The sequence below is a fragment of the Budorcas taxicolor genome, chromosome 2 (assembly GCF_023091745.1).
Source record: "Budorcas taxicolor isolate Tak-1 chromosome 2, Takin1.1, whole genome shotgun sequence".
Classification (NCBI taxonomy): Eukaryota; Metazoa; Chordata; class Mammalia; order Artiodactyla; family Bovidae; genus Budorcas; species Budorcas taxicolor.
This window is the reverse complement of record NC_068911.1, coordinates 7,608,239-7,627,865: the sequence shown is the minus strand read 5'-3', so window position 1 is coordinate 7,627,865 and position 19,627 is coordinate 7,608,239. Positions and strand designations below refer to the sequence as shown.

The following is a 19,627-nucleotide window of genomic DNA, read 5'->3' as shown; positions in this document are numbered from 1 at the left end:
ACACAGCCCGCTTTCTTTTCTCTCTCCTCAGAGCCCTCTACCTCATCATCCTTCGTGAGAAAGATGAAACCCCATTCTTCCAACTCAACCAAGATGCTGACTTACACAATGACCAACACACAAATACACACACATACACATTGGAAGACAACAGGGTTCTCTACCTCAAAAATCCTAGAGAACCAACTGAAGAACCATTAAAACATGTTTTAATACCTGAAGGTAGCAGTATATAAAACCAACCTGCTCCAAATTAAGTTTTCCTATTTGCCAGATATAAACATTTACAAGTGTCAGGGAACAAACAGAACACATTCATGACCGCAATAAAAACTACAAAATGCCTAGGAATAAATCTAACAAGGTCTGGATAAATGGAGCAGTGTTCCTTGTTCTTGAAAAACATGCAGTATTATAAACATTGAATTCTATTAATCCACTAAGTCAACCCAGTCTAGATCAAAACCCCAGCAGCAGGTTTTATAGAACTAGACAAGATGACTCTAAAATTCACCTAGAAGAAAAATGTACAACACCTGCTAAGCATATTTTGATAAAGATGAACAGCGAAAGAAGAATTGCTCTATCAACAAAACAACGAATAAAGATACAGTAATTAAAATAGTGTGATTTCTGGCACCAGATCAGATTAAGAGTTCAGGGAAAAAAAAAAAAAAAAAAGCTATGTATATAGCAAAATTTAGTATGCAACTAAAAAAAAGCATTTCAAATTATTGGGAATAGATGGATTATTCAGTAGAAGTATAAGGGGAGATTTGGGGGGGAAAAAAGACTGAAGTTAAATCCCTACCTCACAGCCTATGTAAAACCTTAGGTGGGAAGTCATGTCTTTATCACAACTCTTCCCACAAGACTGAGTCTTAACAGGCTTTTGAAGCTCAAAGACACTTTCAGTCTTAATACTGTCTGAAATCTAGGATCAATACAACTCTCCAAGGCTCCAAGTGTCTGTCGTATCATTCCCTTTGCATTTTCATTTGTGTGATGGGGGGCAAAATAATGCCCAGTCCCCCAAAATGTACTTATCTTAACCCTGGAAACCTGCAAGTATGTTATCTCACATGGTGAAAGAGACTTTGCAGTTGTGATGAAATTGAGGATCTTGAAGGGGGAGCTGAGACTCAGTTATCCAGGTGAGCCCAACCTAATCACAAGGGTGTTATAAAACGGAGGCAGGAGAATCAGAACCAGAGATGGGGCTGAAGAATGCCCTTTGAAGATGGAGGAAGGAGCCAGAAGTCAAGGAATGCCAGAAGCCTCTAGAACTGAGGCAGGAGGCAGACGGGCTCCACCCCCACCACTACCACCCGCGTAAAGCCATTGAAGATTCACTTCCTGTGGCCTTAAACTCCCCTGGACTGGGGACTGGCTGTGTGTGCCAACTCTGGTCCCTCCATGCCTACTGGTGATGAGAAGAGCAGGACAGTTAAGGGAGGTGGCTGGGCCCCGCCCAGACCACGTGTTTCTCATTCTCCAAGTCAGGAGATCTCCCCAACCACACATATGCGGAAAAGGCTCCTTGGAGGTCAAAAGAGGAGTGATGCCAAGGCATGTCCTACCCAGACACCTTTTCGGAAAAATCCACCTTAGCTAACAGACTCATGCGCACACATGGTAGGATCCTGGGATGAACCAAATATGGGCTGTGAACCAGGCAAATCAAAATGATTGGCCAAAGGAAAACCGGAAGAAATGCCCCATAACAGTAATTCAAACTGCCGTGAGGGCACAGCTCAGCAACTCTCTCTCTCTGAATCCACCCATGCGTCCATGCACACGTGCTGTACCTGTTTTCCCTTTTAATAAATACTTTACTTGTTTCACTACTTTGTGTGTTTGTGGGAATTCTTTTCTGCAAAGTCCAAGAGCCAGGGCCCTTGTCACTGACCACCAGTCTAGTGGTTAAGATTTGGCATTCTCAGCACCTCAACCCAGCCTCAGTCTTTGGCTAGGAACTGGAGCCCTGCTCCAAGCTGCAGCAGGCTGAGGCCACCTGAGATCAGAAACTGGAAAAAGCAAGGAAATGGATTCTTTTCCAGAAGGACCAATCCTGCGAATACCTTTCATCCCAGTGAGACCCACTTCAGACGTCTAACCTTGAGAACTGTAAGATAATACATTTGGGCTGTTTTAAGTCACAAAGTTCACGGTCATGTGTTACACCAACCGTGAGAAACTAGTACAGCTTGCAAAGTGGTTAGTCCTTTCCTGGATGCTCTCTGTAATCCAGGCACTCTGCAAGAACCTAGAGATACAGCAGGGACTCCTATCCTCAGAGGACTTGTAGTCTTGGACAGCTATTAACTAGTTATCAATCAATTAATTATAGGATTGACTTACAGTTATCATGAAATTCTAAGTATGAGAGTAAGCTCTGAGGGCATTTAACAAAGGACCTTTGTTGCAGGAAGGCGGACCCATTCCAGGGCCCGAAACTGGGCTCTTGTCTAACACTCGGAAGTGAATTGTCCAAGGAGACACATGTGCTGACAAAGCGAGAGATTTTATTGGGAAAGGACACCCGGGTGGAGAGCAGTAGGGTAAAAGAACCCAGGAGAACTGCTCTGCTGCAAGGCTCGCAGTCTCGGGTTTTATGGTGATGGGATTAGTTTCCAGGTGGTCTTTGGCCAATCATTCTAATTCAGCGTCTTTCCTGGTGGCGCACACATCGCTCAGCCAAGATGGATGCTAGCGAGAGGAATTCCGGGAAGTGGACGGACATGCGGTGTCTCCTTAGACCTTTCCTGAGCTCTTCCGGTTGGTGGTGGCTTATTAGTTCCGTATTCCTTATCAGGATGTCCTGTCATAAAACAGCTCATGCAAACGGTTACTATGGTGCCTGGCCAGGGTGGGAGGTTTCAATCAGTGTGCTTCCCCTAACACCTTGAGGGGGTGGCAGCAAAAGGTTCCCTGAAGATGTGATGTTTAAGCTGATCTCTAAGCTTTGAGCAGGAACTAACTAGGCTAAGAGAAAGCAAAGACTGGTCAAGGCAGTGCAAAGGCCCTGGGGCAGGAAGCAGCTTGAGATTAAAGGGTAGCCAGAGATGAGCAGAGCACCCAGAAAGATAAGAAGCAAGCTAGGCAGGGTCAGACTGTGCTCCCTCCAAGCCCCTGATACAGGGGTCTCTCCCATTTGTTCAGCTGCCTCTCCAGGAAGGCACACTTTCATACTTCTTACATGAAGCCTTTCAGGATCTGAGCTAATTGTTATCATCACCCAAGGGACAAAAGAGAGAAGGAGCCTGGCAAAGCCCGAAGAGACCCAGGAACTCATGACCCCCCAAACAGAGGGTATCTGGGCAGGTTGAGACCTCTCAGAAGGGAGAATCAGCCACATAGCCAAGTCCATCACAGAGGGACAGGAAGAGGTACCTGCAGACTCCCCAGATAAGCCCTTGCAGGAATGACAAAAATGTCAGATGCCAGAGGCAACTGGTGGGGGTGCAGACAGCTGGAGCCAAATCAGAAGGAAACTGCCACCCTTCTCCCCAAAGGCCCTGGCGCCTCCGGGGGGCCAGCAGCAGTGGCAGGGTCAGTGGGCAGCCTGCAGCCTGCAGCAGGGCCTGATTCCAGAAGCTACCTTCTGGAGAAGAGAAAAGCCTGAGCCTTCACGAGGGCTCCAAAGCACAGCAGCCCTTCAGCTGGGCCTCCCTGAGGGCTGGGAACTAGGGTGCTTCCCAGTAAATGCCACAGAGTCCCATACCTTCCAGAATGAGGAAAGGGGAGGGGACCATACCTTCAAAGACAAAAGATGTTTCCACTGCAAACCGCAGCCAGGCATGGCCGCAAACACCACGTGGGCGCGCGCGCGCGCGCGCACGCACGCACACACACACACACACACACACACACACACACACAGTAAACATCCAACCTTCTGCAAGTGTTGGTGCCCCTGGTCTTATTCAGAGGGTGGACTTGGGCCAAGTGGAGCTGCAGAGCTGGGGCCCTCGGCCAGTAAGCAGGCCACACTGAGTAATAATTAGTCTGCATATTTCACAGACACGTTCCTCATTTGATCTCAGCCCAATCCTGTTAGTTTCACGTTACATGTGAGGCACTGAGTCCATGAAGGGAAGGGCCGGCTTGACTGTGGATCCCTTGGTCCCTTCTCCCCCATCCTGGGGCCACATGAGGCCCCCTCAGCTGTCACATTCCCGGGACATGAAGCTCCTCAGAACTCCTCTGCCTCTGACTCACCATGGGCACCTCCGGACTCCAGACCCCCCAACCTGCTCCCCAATCATATTCCAAGGGCGACCCTCAGGGCTCAGTCCCCACCAATGGCTGAGGTTCTGCTGGGAGTGAGGATGGGCCCCCGTCCTTCACTCTTGGCCATGAAGACCCGAGCGGGGTCTAAGGGACTCAGAAAAGCCAGCTGGCCTCTCCCTTCTCTATTTCTCTGGCTCCCCTACAGCACCGGTGGGGGCAACTGCAGCGTGAGGTTGCAAATGACTCCCAGAAAGAGGTCCTTTGCAAAAGGTGGAAGCTGCCATAACCACTGAGGCATTTAACCTTGACCCACTAGGCCAGCCTTCCCCAGAGCACAGCCTCTGGGACCCCACCCAAATAACATGCTCCCCAAAAAAGGATCTGGTGGCCATAGACGTCTGCAAACCCCTGCTTCTTCCCAAGCTCTGCAAGGCCCAGTAGCCCGCTGCCGGCTCCGGGAAAGCCTTTATACTTCATGGGGCTGCACAGAGTGTTTACTAGATATCGTTCCAAGCCCTTTGTGAATATAAACTCATGGAAGCCCCAGAACGACCCGAGGAGGAAAACACTGCGACTGTGCCCATTTTACAGATATGGAGACTGAGGCACAGAGAGGTCAGATGACTCGGTCAGGGCCACCCAGAGCCGAAATTCAGAGCCAGGCTGCCTGGCTTCAGAGCCTGCTCTTCACTCCCTCCCTCATTCTGAAGGAAACTCTCAAGCTTGGTTCACGAGCACTTCCCAGGCTGCTTCTCATAACTTCCATTAACACCTGACGGAACAAGCTTGGCAACGTCAGTCCGGGCGGCAGGGGAGCTGGCAGAGGTCAGCAGTCAGCGTGGCCAGCTCTGACCTTCCCACCCATCACTCTGGAGGTGGCTAGGGGTGGGGCAGACGGAGGCCCAGGAGGTGGGGGCCCCCCTGCCTCTCGCCCGAGTGTTACAAAATTAACCTGGACTGGATCCAGCTCCTCTCAAGGTGGTCTCGTCCAGGCCACCAAAGAACCATTTCGACCCTGGGATGTTTCTGGGAGGCAGAGCAAGGAAGAACCAGGCAAGGAGGCTGGGGACCCCCTGATTCTTCAGAGAGGAGAACAGTGTGCTGTGTGTCTCCTGCCCAAGGATCCGCTGCAGGATTCCCGAAAATCCTCTAACAGTTAGTTATTGTTACTCGATTCCCCCGCCCCAGGCAGAGTTGGTCCGTGTCCAGCTCACACACTCGAAGCGGCAATGAAGTGTCGGACCAGCTCAAGCCAAGAGAAGCCTGGAGTCGTGTTCTTATTGCCATAGGAATTGTTTCTCTGGGAATGGATTTTAAAATAACAGAGAGGCTGGTGGGGCGGGGGGTAGCGAGGGGTGCAGGGGGGAGAGGGGACAGCGAGATGAAGGGCAAGGAGGTGCAGAAAATCTGGGGCCCTGAGGGGAAGGCCTCACCAGATATTCACATTCAGGCCATTCTGTGTGATTTCCACCCACTCCTACTTCAAAGCTGGCTCAGATGGTAAAGAACCTGCCTGCAATGCAGGAGACCCAGGTTGGATCCCTGGGTTGGGAAGATCCCTTGGTGAAGAGACTGGCAACTCATTCCAATATTCTTGCTGGAGAATCCCAGGGACAGAGGATCCAGGCGGGCTACTGTCCCCGAGGTCGCAAAGAGTTGGACATGACTGAGTGACTAACACTTTCACTTTTTCACTTTCCTACTTCAGAGGAAGAAACAGGACCCCCTAGAGCAGGGTGACCTCTGTGGCCCCCCTAAACACGGCTTCTAGAGCTGGTCGGTGGGGGCAAAGCGCAGACAAGGACCTCACGCCAGGACCTCTTAGAATGACAGAGCTGCACGGGAGCAGAGGCCACCCCCTCAGCTTCCCGGAGGTCGGAGATCAAGCCACTTGTTCATTCACTTGCTCAAAAAGCAACCGTGGAACACCTGATACGCACAAGCCTGCCCTAGATGTTAAAAATACAAGTATCTGACAAAAAGGTGTGTAACGCCATGCCGCGTTGCTTTTCAAAGCTGAGAAAACACTGTGGAGCCTCTGCCAGGTTCCCGGGAGCCAAAGAGCCAGCTACCCACCCTCTCGGGCCCTGGGCAAGGCCAGGAGCTCGAGGCTACAATCTGCTCTCGCTGGTCCTCCATCCACCGAGGGGCTTGATGCTACCAGCCGCACAGACTCTGGGCACTCCTGTCTCAACTGCATCCCTACCGGCCCAGCCCTGTTTCGGGGTTCCTGACACGGCCCGTTAGCTGCTCCTCTGCTCTGGCTCTCTTTCTCCTCTCCCGTCTCCTACACACCAGTAAAGCTGGCATGGGACCCACTGTGGCCAAGTCTTGTTACAAAGCCCAGGTTCCTTGGGGTGGCAGAAAAGAGGCTTCGCCCTCAGATTCCAAAAGGCCCACCTGCTCCACACTCCCAGCCCTCAGGCAGCTGTTTTGTTGCCCGATAATGCCCTTCCCAGTCACTGCAGAGAACACCTCCGCTCACCCTACAAGACCCACTTCAAAGGTGACTCTTCTAGAAAGACCTTGGCATATAGCCTTGGTTCACCAGGCCAGCGTCTCCCAAGGTATAGAGTCTGGAATGGGCTTCCCCGATGACTCAAGTAGTTAAGAATCTGACTGCACTGCAGGAGACATGGGTTCAATCCCTGGTTGGGGAAGATCCCCTGGAGGAGGGCATGGTATTCTTGCCTGGGAAATCCCACGGACAGAGAAACCTGGTGGGCCACAGTCCATGGGGTGGAAGCACACACACACAAGCAGAGCCTGGAACATCATCCCAGCCAAAGGATTCTGTGGCCTCCTAGGTTTGTGAAACCGCCCCCCTTCTTGGCACTCTTTGCAAGGTTAGCACACTACACATCACAAGCATGAACAGAGTGTTTATGACATATTTCTCAAAGCACTTTTAATTTTCACTCACCTAAGCCTAACAGCCTGACAAAGTAGATCTGATCACTCCCACTTTACAGAGGCGAAAACTTAGACATAAAGATGCCCAAACACCCATACACCTAGCTTCCCTAAACGGGCACTTGCTCATGTGCCCCTTGCCTACCTGATCCACTTTGCACACATTTGTGTCACAGCAAATTCCGCTACTTGCTCTGGGGGCTTCCCCAACCCGCCTCTGAACTCATCAAGGGCAGAGGCCAAGTCTGAACCAACAGTCATCTCACTACCCCAGCACTAAGCGTGCAGTAGCTGCTTGTTAGTGGCTTTTTCAAGGTAAGACTCCAGGCACAGTGGATCCAGTGGCAGGGACAGGGCCCATGAGCGGGTGGAAAGGAGCATCCACTCCTGTGGAATCAGCAGAGAGCCTCTCCCATTCAAGGCTAAGGGCAGAGAGCCCCTGCCCCCAAGGCTCAGCCCCCAGCTCCAGCCTGCTGACTGACCCTGACCATGGGCTGAGAAGGCTGGGTGGTTAAACTCCCAGCTTGGATAAGTTCACGTGTGTGGATGGCAGACAGCCCGGCTCGGGGCACAGGCTGGCTCATGCGCTCAGCTCCCTGGTGGGCCAGTCAGAGCCATGCTCGGGAGGAAACAGGTAAGACAAAGGATTCTATCTTCAGGAAAGGAGAACGGGAAGTGAGTTCTTGGTACAAAGCCCACAGGCAACCACAGATATAGGAGGCATAGGAAACCACCCAAAGAAAGGGAACAGAGCAATCCTGGAAGACTTCCTGAAGGAGGGGGGTTTGTGACCGCCCCAGAAGAGGGTGGAGCCGAGATATGGGGTAGGGAGCGGACAGGACAAGCGCCTCAGCTCAGCAGAAACAAGAAAGAGACTTCAGAGTCAGAGATGAGCCTAGAGGATGAGGCACAGGAACTGGGAAGAGGTGGGTGGGAAGCCAAAAGACCCCTGCATTTCCCCAGAGCAAGGGGTCTCTCATTGCAGGAATCAATTTTCTGAGTCTTGGCAAGCATTTTTTTATGAACTAGAGAGAATACAATAAAAAAGAAAGGATCACATATGGTAATAGTAAGCACGATTTTGTGAAACTTATTTCAAGGGTGTGTGTGTGTGTGTGTGCGCGTGTGACAGACTCAAGCACCATATAAAAGGTATTTCCTACTATGGGTCACGATGAAAGAATCTCAAAAAAAAACTCTGTTCTCCATGCAGGGCTCCTCAAACCTGGCTGCATCAAAGAAAAGGAAAAAACAAAAACAAAAACACTTGGGGAGGCCAGTAGAATCAGCTTTCCAGGCCTTAGACTTCCTGAGTCTGCATGGGTCTGGTTATCCAGTTCTTCAGTCTCCCCAGTTCATCCTGATGAGCCAGTCAGTGCCCTGCTGTTTAGGGGATGCTGTATCGAAGAGCAGCTAAATAATCTGTGGGACGTAGTGCAAACTGAAGTTACGGGACCCCTCATTCAAAGAGCTGGGTCAGTAAAGATAGTAAATACTATCTACTATCTCTTTCTCAACCTGTCATTTGTTCAGTGTTTCGCGTGTGTTCCTTTATGCACAGACACCCTTGTGGTTAGCAAGGGCAGACCCCTCCCTGCAACTCCACGGGGTGTAAGTGCATGCGCACGCCACCTTTCCCACTAGCCAGCGGGCTGGAGCATCGCCCAGGTCAGGGGCAGGGGAGTCAAACCAGGCATCTCCCCCTCCCAAAGGCCCATCATTATACAGCGCATGGGCACCCTTTCAGGGTATTACCATCTCTCCCCAGGACATGCCAGGATCAGGGTCTGCCCTGCTGAGTCGCCCACTAAGCACACTATGGCATGGCCAGCCCAGGGCGGGGACTCCCGCTGCCATGCCCCACTCCAGGGTGCCACAGGGTGCGTGCACCCAATCCCAGCCCTCTCGGAGTGCACATCCAGGCTCCAGCCAGAGGCAGAGGGCGGCAGTTGTCATTGGGCAGGGGTGGAGATGGGGAGGCCAGGTGGACCTGTGGTGCCAGAGGGTGGGGAGTGAGTAGCAGAGAACAGACACCAGGGAGGTGGTGGGAGGTGTTGAGAGGTGGCTCATGGTCAACACTGGGGATCAAGTCCCTGGTGCATCACGGTCCCATCAGACGTCCCTTACAAAGCACGCATTCAAGGCTAAAGAGCACTGAGAAGTGGGAGACAGTACTGGAGACAAAGCCCTGAGCTCCAAGTGTGGGCCCTGCGGAGCACTGCACCTTGGTCCCTGCACAGGTCCTGCCTGGGAAGCCGGGGGAGGGAGGCAGGTGGGAGGCCCGGAGGAAGAAGGAAGAAATAGCCTGGCTCCAGCACTGTCAGCATGTCAGGGATCAGACCCTTTCCAAAATCTTGACTGGCCAGAGAGTTTCTAAACGGAAAACCAAAAGCAGTCGCAAGTTCTGAACTCCATCCTGTCACTTCTTAGAACAGTGTGAAAATCGGTAAAAGCTCTGAAGGTCAGGCCAGAATACAGATGTGTTTCTAAAGGAGCCAGAACAAAATCCCTGTGAGCCACCTTGGACGCTCCTTCCCCAAAGCTCCCCATCATCTCTGGAAGGGATCTCTGCATCCCCAGCTCCTGCGTGTCCCATGCCACTCGCCTGCAAAGTGACCCCTGGCAGGACCCGCATCCGCTCTGAATTCGCAGCCTCAGTGGGTCCTTGGTGGATACACTCTGGTTCACTCCACACAACTGGCAGAGCCTGACTCTATTCCTGGCCCTGGGCCAGGCCCCCAACAGGCAGGTGACGTCCCCTGCGGTCCTCACAGTCTAACAGGGGACCAGGAAGAGCACGCGGGGTGGGAACACCTGGACGCAGACGGCTTAGCTCAGTCACCGCGACCTTCTGTGGCAATGGTCTTCTGGGGAAAGGCCATCCAACTTTTGAGGATTTGGGGTACACGCATCCTTGCTCCATCCCCAAGACTCACTCCACATCCCCCCAAAAATGCCTTAAACCTGGGCAAGAGGAGCCCCATCCTAGGCAGTGAGCTATTGCAGCCCCTGTCTTGCCCCCTCTGGCCACATCCCACCCCACAGAGCAAGGAGACCATGGGGCTGAGGGGATATGACCCCCAGAGCCCAGCCCCACTGAGAGCAAGTATGGGTACCCAGGGGCCCAGAACTCCCTCCCCGACACACTCAGGCAGGAGATGCAGCCAGGTGGCAGTGGTTGGGTGAGGAGCAGGTGGTGGGCTGGATGGGAGCGTCCAGGCTGTGTGGGTGAGGCCGGATCAGGGCGAGCTGTCTGGGGCACAAGGAGGGAAGAGAAAGGGGGGTCTTCCTGCACCGCCAAGTCCCGCACAAAATTCACGGAGGCAAGATTTCTAAAAGTGAGCCTCAACCCCCCACCCCCAGGTCATTAGTAGGATGTGTTTGTCAAGGTCAGTGACAGAATTTATTTTAATAGTTTATAGCAAAGAGTCAAACGACTGAGAGACTGAACTGAACTGATAGTGTTACACCCTCAGTGTCCAACTCTTTGCAGTCCCACGGGCTGTAGCCCACCAGGCTCCTCTGTCCATGGGATTCTCCAGGCAAGAATACTGGAGTGGGTAGCCCTTCCCTTCTCCAGGGGATCTTCCTGACCCAGGGATCAAACCCAGGTCTCTTGCATTGCAGGCAGATTCTTTACCATACATACATACATACAATGTTCATACCATACATACAACGTTCAGCTTTCCATCTGTGACCGCACAAATGTGAGGGGTGGGCGGAACTGACAGGTGACATTGGCCAGGGAAGGCTGTTTTCATCCCCTCCCCAAGGCCATTTTGACTCAGCATCACTGAAGTGTCATCTTCAAATACACCCCAAGAAAAACCTGCTGATGGGAATACAAAACAGTATAACTTCTATGATACTATCTGGCAGAATTATGCACGTATTTACCTTCTCACTCTGAAAGCCCACTTTTTAAAATGCATCTTAAAGAGGCATTGGCAAAAATATGAAATGAGGGGCTTTCCTAGTGGCTCAATGGTAAGGAATCCACCTGTCCATGCAGGAGACACAGGTTCGATCCCTGGTCCGAGAAGATTCCACATGCCGAGGAGCTACTCAGCCCGTGCCTTAGGGCTTGGGAGCCACAACGACTGAGTCCACACACCCTAGAGTTTGTGCTCCGCATCTAGAGGCCACCATAATGAGAAGTCCTCGCCCTACAACTCAAGAGCAGCCTCCACTCGCCACAAGTAGAGAAAAGCCTGTGCGGCAGTGAAGACCCAGCACAGCCAAAAACAAAGGTTTTTAAAAAATTTAAAAACATGAAATGAATAACTCACAAAGCTATTTACCGTGGCATTACATGTGACCCAAAAGGTTAGAATAACACAATGTCTATTAGCAGGGGCTCGCTGAAAACAACTACAGTCGTTGGCACCACCAAGCACTATAGAGCTACAAACATGAACGCAGGCGAGATGAACATTCTGGAGATGGATGGGGCTGACAGGTAGGCCACACTCAATGTATTTAATACCACTGAACTCTATACTTAAAGATGGTGAAGATGGTAAATTTTATGGTTTATGTAGCTAAAAAAATTTTTAACCACAAATTTTTAAATTGTGAAAAACAAAAGAAATGCAGAAAGCTACCTATGCCTTGCTCTAGCGCAGTCTCCACAGTCCATCATGAAACAACAAAGCTGAGTGCAGAACAATGGAGCTAGTACACCACCTGTGTACAAGACTTAGTTGCTCAGTTGTGTCCTCCTCTTTGTCACCCCATGGACTATAGCCCACCAGGCTCCTCTGTCCAAGGGGATTTCCAGGCAAGAATACTGGAGTGGGTTGCCATTCTCTTCACCGGGGGATCTTCCTGACCCAGGGATCGAACCCTCGTCTCCCACAAGTCTCCTGCATTGCAGGCGGATATTTTTTACCGCTGAGCCAGGGGAAAGCCCTATAATCAACAAAACCTTAAACAAGGAGAATGCTAGCAAGGCCTAGTTTCTTCAAAATGAATTGAGAAGAAAAGAGAGAGGAGGAAGTGAGAACCTGTAGACAGTGGTATTCTGGCGGAGGTTTAAAACCCAACACTCCGGGAGGAAAAAAAAGTCATGTCCACCAGTACTAGTCAGCTTGGGCTGCCTTATCAAATGCCACAGACTGACTGGCTTAGACTCCAGACATTTATTTCTCAGATTGGGAGGCGGGGAAGTCCAAGATCAAGGTGCCGATTCAGTTCCTGATAAGGACTATCCTTTTGGCTTGCGGACAGCTGACTCTGGGGTCTACACATCGGAAGGGAGAGTGAGAGACGACACTCTAGTCTCTCTTCTTCTTCTTAGAAGGACACTATTCCCATCATGGGGACCTGACCCTCATGACCTCATCTAAATCTTCATCTTCATAATTATCTTCCAAAGGCCTCATCTCTAAATGCCATCACACTGAAAGTTAGAGCTTCAACATATGAATTAGGGGGTGGAGAGAACATAAGCATTCAATCCATAACACACGATCTTACAAGATCCACTGGACCAACTATGAAACATTCTTGCCCTCCCCCACTCTCCCAAATAAAAGACCCTAAATCTAATCAAACATTCACACCTAATTTCTAATATAGAAGAGATACAGGGGATAGTGGATCAAGTTATTTACACCGCTTGGGAGTAGCCAGCCAAATCTAGAACTTGGGATCCTACAGGACAACTGCCTTTCTTCACCAAGTTAATGGCAGAAAGGGAAAAGCCTCCTTTTAAAGAAGAGGATGATTTTGGTCACTGCCTCCTGTAAGAACCGGACATGGAACAACTGACTGGTTCAAAACTGCAAAAAGAGTATATTGTCAGCCTGCTTATTTAACTTATATGCAGAGTAAATCATGCCAAATGCTGAGCTGGATGAATCACAAGCTGGAATCAAGATTGCCAGGAGAAATAACAAAAACTTCACATAGGCAAATTATCCCACTCTAATGGAAGAAAGTGAAGAGGAGCTAAAGAGTCTGTTGATGACTGTGAAAGAGGAGAGTGAAAAAGCTGATTTGAAACTCAACATTAAAAAAACTAAGATCATGGTATTCAGTTCCATTACTTCATGACAAACAGAAGGGGGGAAAGGTGGAAGCAGTGACAGACTTTATTTTCTTGGGCTTCAAAATCACTGAGGATGGTGACTGCAGCCATGAAATTAAAAGACGCTTGCTCCTTGGAAGAAAAGCTATGACAAACCTAGACAGCATATTAAAAAGCAGAGACAGCACTTTGCTGACAAAGGCCCATCTAGTCAAAGCTATGTTTTTTCCAGTAGTCATGTACGGATATGAGGTTGGTCCATAAAAAAGGCTCAATGCCGAAGAATTGATGCTTTTGAGTTATGGTGCTGGAGAAGACTCTTGAGAGTCCCTTGGACAGCAATGGAATCAAACAGGTCAATCCTAAAGGAAATTAACCCTGAATATTCATTGGAAAGACTGTTGCTGAAGTTGAAGCTCCAATACTTTGATCGCCTGATGTGAAGAGCTGATTCATTAGAAAAGACCCTGATGCTGGGAAAGATTGAACCAAAAGGAGAAGGGCGTGGCAGAGCATCACTAACTCAATGGACATGAATTTGAGCAAACTCTGGGAGACAGTGGAAGACAGAGGAGCCTGGCATGCTACAATCCATGACCTCAAAAACAGCTGGATATGGCTTAGTGACTAAACAACAACAAAGAAGAGATTGTTCTGTCTCACAGTCCTGTCCGACTCTCTCTGACCCCATGGACTGCCACACGCCAGGCTTCCCTGCCAAAAAAATTAAGACAAAAAAAGCAGTGAGGACAGTTGGTCCATGCGAAGCCTTCCTCCTCCTACCACCATTTTCCAGAGCAGCGAATTCTAAAGTATCTGAGAATTCTTCTTAGGACTTGGCTTTCCACATTGATTTCCTTCAGGATTACCTGGTTTGATCTCCTTGTAGACCAAGGAACTCTCAAGAGTTTTCTCCAGCACCACAATTCAAAAGCAGCAATTCTTCGGTGCTCAGCCTTCTTTATGGACCAACTCTCACATCTGTACATGACTACTGGAAAAACCATACCTTTGACTATCTGGACCTTTGAGTATATGGAGCAATTACTCATCAAGGTTGGAAGATCAAACCTACTTATTTAACCATCCATTAGCTTACTGTATAACCTATAAACACTCGGCCCTGCAGCACATGGTCTCCCTTTGTCCTCAAGCCTCACACCCTGTACAGGAGGAACAGGTTTACGGGACGCAAGCCATTCTTCAGGGCAGAAGCAAAAGCAACTCTGTCCCTCGCCCCTGCCCCATGACCCCACCCTGTGGGTGTATTCGTTCCTTCCTCTGCTTAAAATCTGGGCAGATCTTCACCACTCTTCTGGTTTCTCTTAGCAGAACATTCTCACTCCAAGAATTAATATTAAAACTCTTATTCAAATTAAAACCTCTCCCTCCCCAGCTGAGAACTGTGCACCCAGAATCGGGTGGAGAGGCCCTCTCTCTGGTTTTCACTCATGCTCTGGTCACTCGCTGCTGTGCGGGACCCTTTAGAGTTGGATACAGACATGAGGAGGTGATAACAGATGAGACGTCTAATCACCATCTGCGAAAGGGAGGGAGGGAGACAGGAAGGAGACTGAAATACACAGGCTGGTGGTTCACATGGTAAAGAAACCGCCTGCCGTGCCAGAGACCTGGGTTCAATCCCTGAGTTGGGAAGATACCCTGGAGAAGGGAACAGGTACCCACTCCAGTATTCTGGCCTGGAAAATTCTTAAACTGTATAGCCCATGGGGTCATGAAGAGGCAGACAGGACTCAGTGACTTTCACTTTCACTTCAAAGAGCTTCACCAATGTGTTAGCCTTATTCAGGTCCAATGGAAGGACAAGGGTGTGGAGCTGGGGGCTCCATCCTTATGCAAGCCTCCTGGTCAGTTAATGTTACATTTCTCTTTAGCTTTTACTTGGCATCTGAACCCTCTGTGGCTGACAAAAGTCATTAGTGGCCCAAACACAGGGCTGCAAGATTTTACTGGAAATGGGTCTCTAAGGAATTGATGTCCTCTTCTTTCTGCCAAACTAGCTTCATCCGAGAGGCCCACGCTGGGCTTGTAATGGAGGTGACCAGAGCAGAGCACCCCGGCATAAAAAGCAAGATGCACCCAGAACATGTCAGACCCAAACGCCCGGTCCAGGAGGGCAGGCACAGGCACATACACACACAGAGAAAAGAGAACATGGGACCAATAACCGTGAAATAAGAGAAGATCATTTGTCAAGAAACAGCCCTGTCACCCTGCCCATCAACTGAAACCAAGCCACTGTAAACATATGTATGGAGCCAAGCAGAGGCCAACGCTGTGAAGAGCCCGGTGCCAAACGCTGTCCCCACGCCTTCTGCCGCTGGAGTGAATCAGACTCAGGAACGTGTGACACCCGCCCACAACTCGCCCAGACCCGAATCTAGTGCCTGCAGTGCCCACACAGGCCTTCGGGTGGAAAGGCTCAGTCAGGCTCCAAAGCAACTATCTCAACCTGCCCCAGGCCTCCTTAGCACCTCCCAGGATCCCATTTGGAAACCCATTTTCCACAGTCATCCAGTTCCTCCATGAACGTAATACACCTTCTCCCTGCTCCCATCCTGGTGGAAAGAGTTCTGCGAGATGACATTTGTTTGGGACTCTTTTTATTGGTGCCAAAACCATCCTTTCCAAATTATCTCTGGAAGTCCCCGAGTTCCAATCTACCAAACGCCAGAACCCGCATCCCCCATTCACTGGCTCCCTGCATGGACTTCCCATCTGGTCCCTCTCAGCATGCACAGTCCAGGCTGCAGGAGCCTTTTACACCTCCCCTCCCCAACCCCAATACACACACACACACACACACACACACACACACACACACACACACATTTGAATTACAAAAGTAATACATGGGTATATGCTCCTTGTAAAATATCCAAACAGGACACAAGCAGACAGAGCAGGGGCGGGGGTGGAGGGAATGGGAGTTCTCTTTCACTCTCTCCTCTGACCTGGTCAAGCCCAGGTCTCTCCATGCGGGAAACGGCCAAAAATGGTTTCCTACCAACTTGATACGCGCTCCCCAGGTGGCACAGTGGTAAAGAATCCACCTGCCAAAGCAGGAGACACAGGAGAAGTGGGTTCAATCCCTGGGTCGGGAAAATCCCCTGGAAGAGGAAATGAAAACCCATTCCAGGATCCTTGCCTGAAAAAATCCCATACACAGAGGAGCCTGACAGGCTACAGTCCATGGAGTCGCAAAGAGTCAGACATGACTGAGCACACACACTATTATTATTACCAACTGTATACATACATACATACATATATATATATACACCTACATATAGATTGAATTTTTCATAAGTGAGAGTTCTTAAAAATATCATTTTTCAACTTGAAAAACTTAGTTTTTAAAATATTCTCCTGTGGAAGTGTGCAGATTCCACACTACTCTGGGTGTTTGGAGAAAAATACTAATAGAAGCCTTGGGTGAGCATTTCCAAGCAAAATGAAGGAAATTAAATTGCATGCAAAATTTTCCAGAAGTACTTTTATACGCTCTTCTGAGAACCGCTTGAACCAGGCATGCAGTGTACCGACACAAAACTTCCCGGTCTCCTCAACACAAGGCTCTGCCGGAATTCACCTTGGCAGCCCTGCCAGGCTTGGGAAACACCAAGGAGGACAAAAGAACCGGGACTTGTCGCTTCTTGCCTTGCTCCGTAAACAATAAGCCCCGTGGTACCCTAGAAAGCACAGGATTTGGAGAAAGAAAACAGGAGGTGAGTCCTGAGTTGCCACTGAACCTGGGGACCTCTCTCGGAGCCCATGTTTCCTCGGTTAAAGAAAAGACAGTATTATACTCTAATCGCTAACCCTGGGGTGGTTTTAGGATCAAAAGAGACGGCTGGCACCAACGCAGGATGTGTTCAAGAACGGTAACACAGCTGTGTGAGTCGTAATTACTATTAAATGGGAAAGGCTAAATTCGGGCGAGTTGCGCAAACGAAAAGACTTGGCAACTTCTACTGGCGGGCTCACGCGGTTTCTGGGGGGATCCAATCACGGATTGAGGAGACGCTGCCCGAACGGTCCTGGGGTGGCCAGCGCGCCACCTGCCGGCAGAGGAGGTGGCCGCGGGAGCGTCCCGGCACCGCGGGCTCGGGGACCCAGCTCCCTCTCCCAGGCCGCCGCGGACTCTTGCGATCCGAGCCGGGTCCCCGTTCCCCGGTGTCTGGGGAGTCGCAGCCCAGGCTGCTCCGCGGGCCCAGCCCCAAAGGCCGGACGGAGTCGCCCCTCCGGTGTCTCTGGCGGCCGGCGTGTGAGTGGGGGGCCCGAATGCAAGGCCTTGGCGTCGCGGGAACCTGCTCCCCGACACAAAGCCGCGGCCGCGCAGGTGAGCGCGGCGGAGCCACGTGAGCCGGTGAACTTGCAGGAACTGGGCCACCGAGCCCCGGCCCGCCACGGTCGCCCCCCTCCGCGCACCCCCGCCGCAGGTTTGAGCCGCCTCGGCTCGGATTCGGGAGCCGAAGGGGCGAAGGTTCGGAGAGCAAGGAAACGAAGGGGGGTGGACGCGGCCAGAGACCACCCCAGTCTCAGCCCCGCACCTCCGGTCCCGCGGCCCCGCGCCCTCAGCCCCCACAGTCGGTGCCCCTAGCACGCGATCACCCTTGTCCTCACCCCCCAGTCCTCAACCGTCCTGCGCCCCCAGCCCCCAATCCCACCCTCCCAAGCCCCAATCTCCACCTCCGCGCCCCCAGCCCCGGACCGCCCCGAGTCCCCAGGCCCCCAGTTCTCAACCACCCGGCGTCCCCTGCCCCGGCCGCCCGCGCCCCCAACCCCCAACCCCATGATCTGCAGCCCCTAAGCCCCCACCCCCGCGCGCCTCCAGACCCCGGCTTCCCCGAGTCCCCCGGGCCCGCCGCCCGCCCCCCCACCCCGCACCCCCGCGCCCGGCTACTCACCGGCGGCCCCCGTAGCCGCTGCCGGGGGAGCCGGCGCCCGGGTCAGGATAGCCGTGCTGCTGCAGGGCCGCGGCCGGGAAGGGGTAGAGGAAGCCGGTGGCCAGCGCCGACCCGCAGAGGCAGCAGCACGCCCAGGGCAGGAGCAGAGCCAGCTTCATCTTGCGCGGCCGCCCGCGGGGACCCGGAGTCCCGGGCGGGAGGACGGTCGGGAGCGCACCGGCGGCCCCCGCCGGAGCCGAGCGAGCGCGCCGACGAGAGAGCGGAGCCGGGGTCCGAGCTGGAAGTGCCTGGGGGGCGCCCACGCCTCTCAGGGCCGCCTTTTCAAATTCGGCGAGGTGGGCTCTGCGCCGTCAAAGGGGGCGTGGGGCTTTCTCATTAACCCTCGGCGGTCCGGGGCCGAGGAGGCGCCATGGAGGCCGAGCCGGGGGAAAGGGTGTTCCTGCTCCGCTGGGGGTCCCGGGAGCCGCGAGCCCCGAAAGCCAGACCTTGTGCCTGGGTCCCTGCACACAAGCTCTTTAGAAACCTCCCAACCAAACCTTCAGGTTGCAAACCTTCCGGAGCACCCACCCTGTTCCTCGCGTGCTCACCTGGGCAGTGTGGTTTAATCCCTACAGCATGGTGGTCTGTATTAGGTGGTGCCATTCCCATTTTTCAGAGGTACAAACTGATGCTCAAAAATGTTAAGCAGGAAAGATACACGCTCCTTGTCCAAGGCTCTTTGAACTAAATCTTTTCACATCCAGATGTCTGCAGAATCATCTCCCATTTTTACCTCCAGACTCTGTCACCTGCCAGCTATCTAAGCCAAGAAGATACTTTGGAGGAAGGAGGCATTCCGTATGGGGTGCAAAGTTGTCCCTAGACTCACAGATTTGTGAAGCATCATATCTGGGAAGGAGCTGGGGGAGGATATGATACAATCCCACCTTTTACAGGTGTGAGAACTGGGTCCCAGATCACACACTGAGCCCAAGGCCAACGTGACCCCAAGTTGGTGTTTTCTGGACCGCGTTATCCCCTCGGGGCTTGTACCCAGCACAAAGGGCCAGTGGGAGCTGAAATCCAGCCTGTGCCCCACTCCCCAGGTTGACATCTTTTTCCAGTTCTCCCCACAGCATCCTAGGGGCTGGCATCCTGAAGCTGGCTCTAAGCCTGCTAACAGTGGGAAGCTCCTAGTTCCTAAAATGCAGGTAGGACTGGAGAGAAGCCATCAAGCATGGAAATGCTTGGTGGACTGTGACCCGTTTTACAGAAGAACTGTGGGATTGTTGTTAGAAGAAGAGCAGGAAGGTGCTGTTGAAAATATGGAGGGAACACGCAGGTTCCATACTCTTACCCTCCTGTTACATATCTCAGTGTGTCTCCATATATGCAATTCCTATATGTACCTTCTTGAGGGATTCCCCAACTCAGTCGGTAAAGAATCTGCCTGCAATGCAGGAGACCCGGGTTCAATTCCTGGGTCGGGAAGATCCTCTGGAGAAGGAAATGGCAACCCACTCCAGTATTCTCGCCT

The 19,627-nt window shown here is 51.8% G+C and overlaps 1 protein-coding gene across 1 annotated transcript in view; it reads right to left on the bottom strand.

The window, feature by feature from the left end:
- COL26A1 (collagen type XXVI alpha 1 chain) overlaps nucleotides 1-18,269 on the bottom strand; it is a 164,323-nt gene extending 146,054 nt beyond the window's left edge. The window contains exon 1 of the mRNA XM_052635965.1: nucleotides 18,112-18,269. Coding sequence (XP_052491925.1) covers nucleotides 18,112-18,269 — 158 coding nt within the window. The remainder of the gene's footprint in view (nucleotides 1-18,111) is intronic.
- Between the last annotated feature and the right edge of the window lie 1,358 nt (nucleotides 18,270-19,627).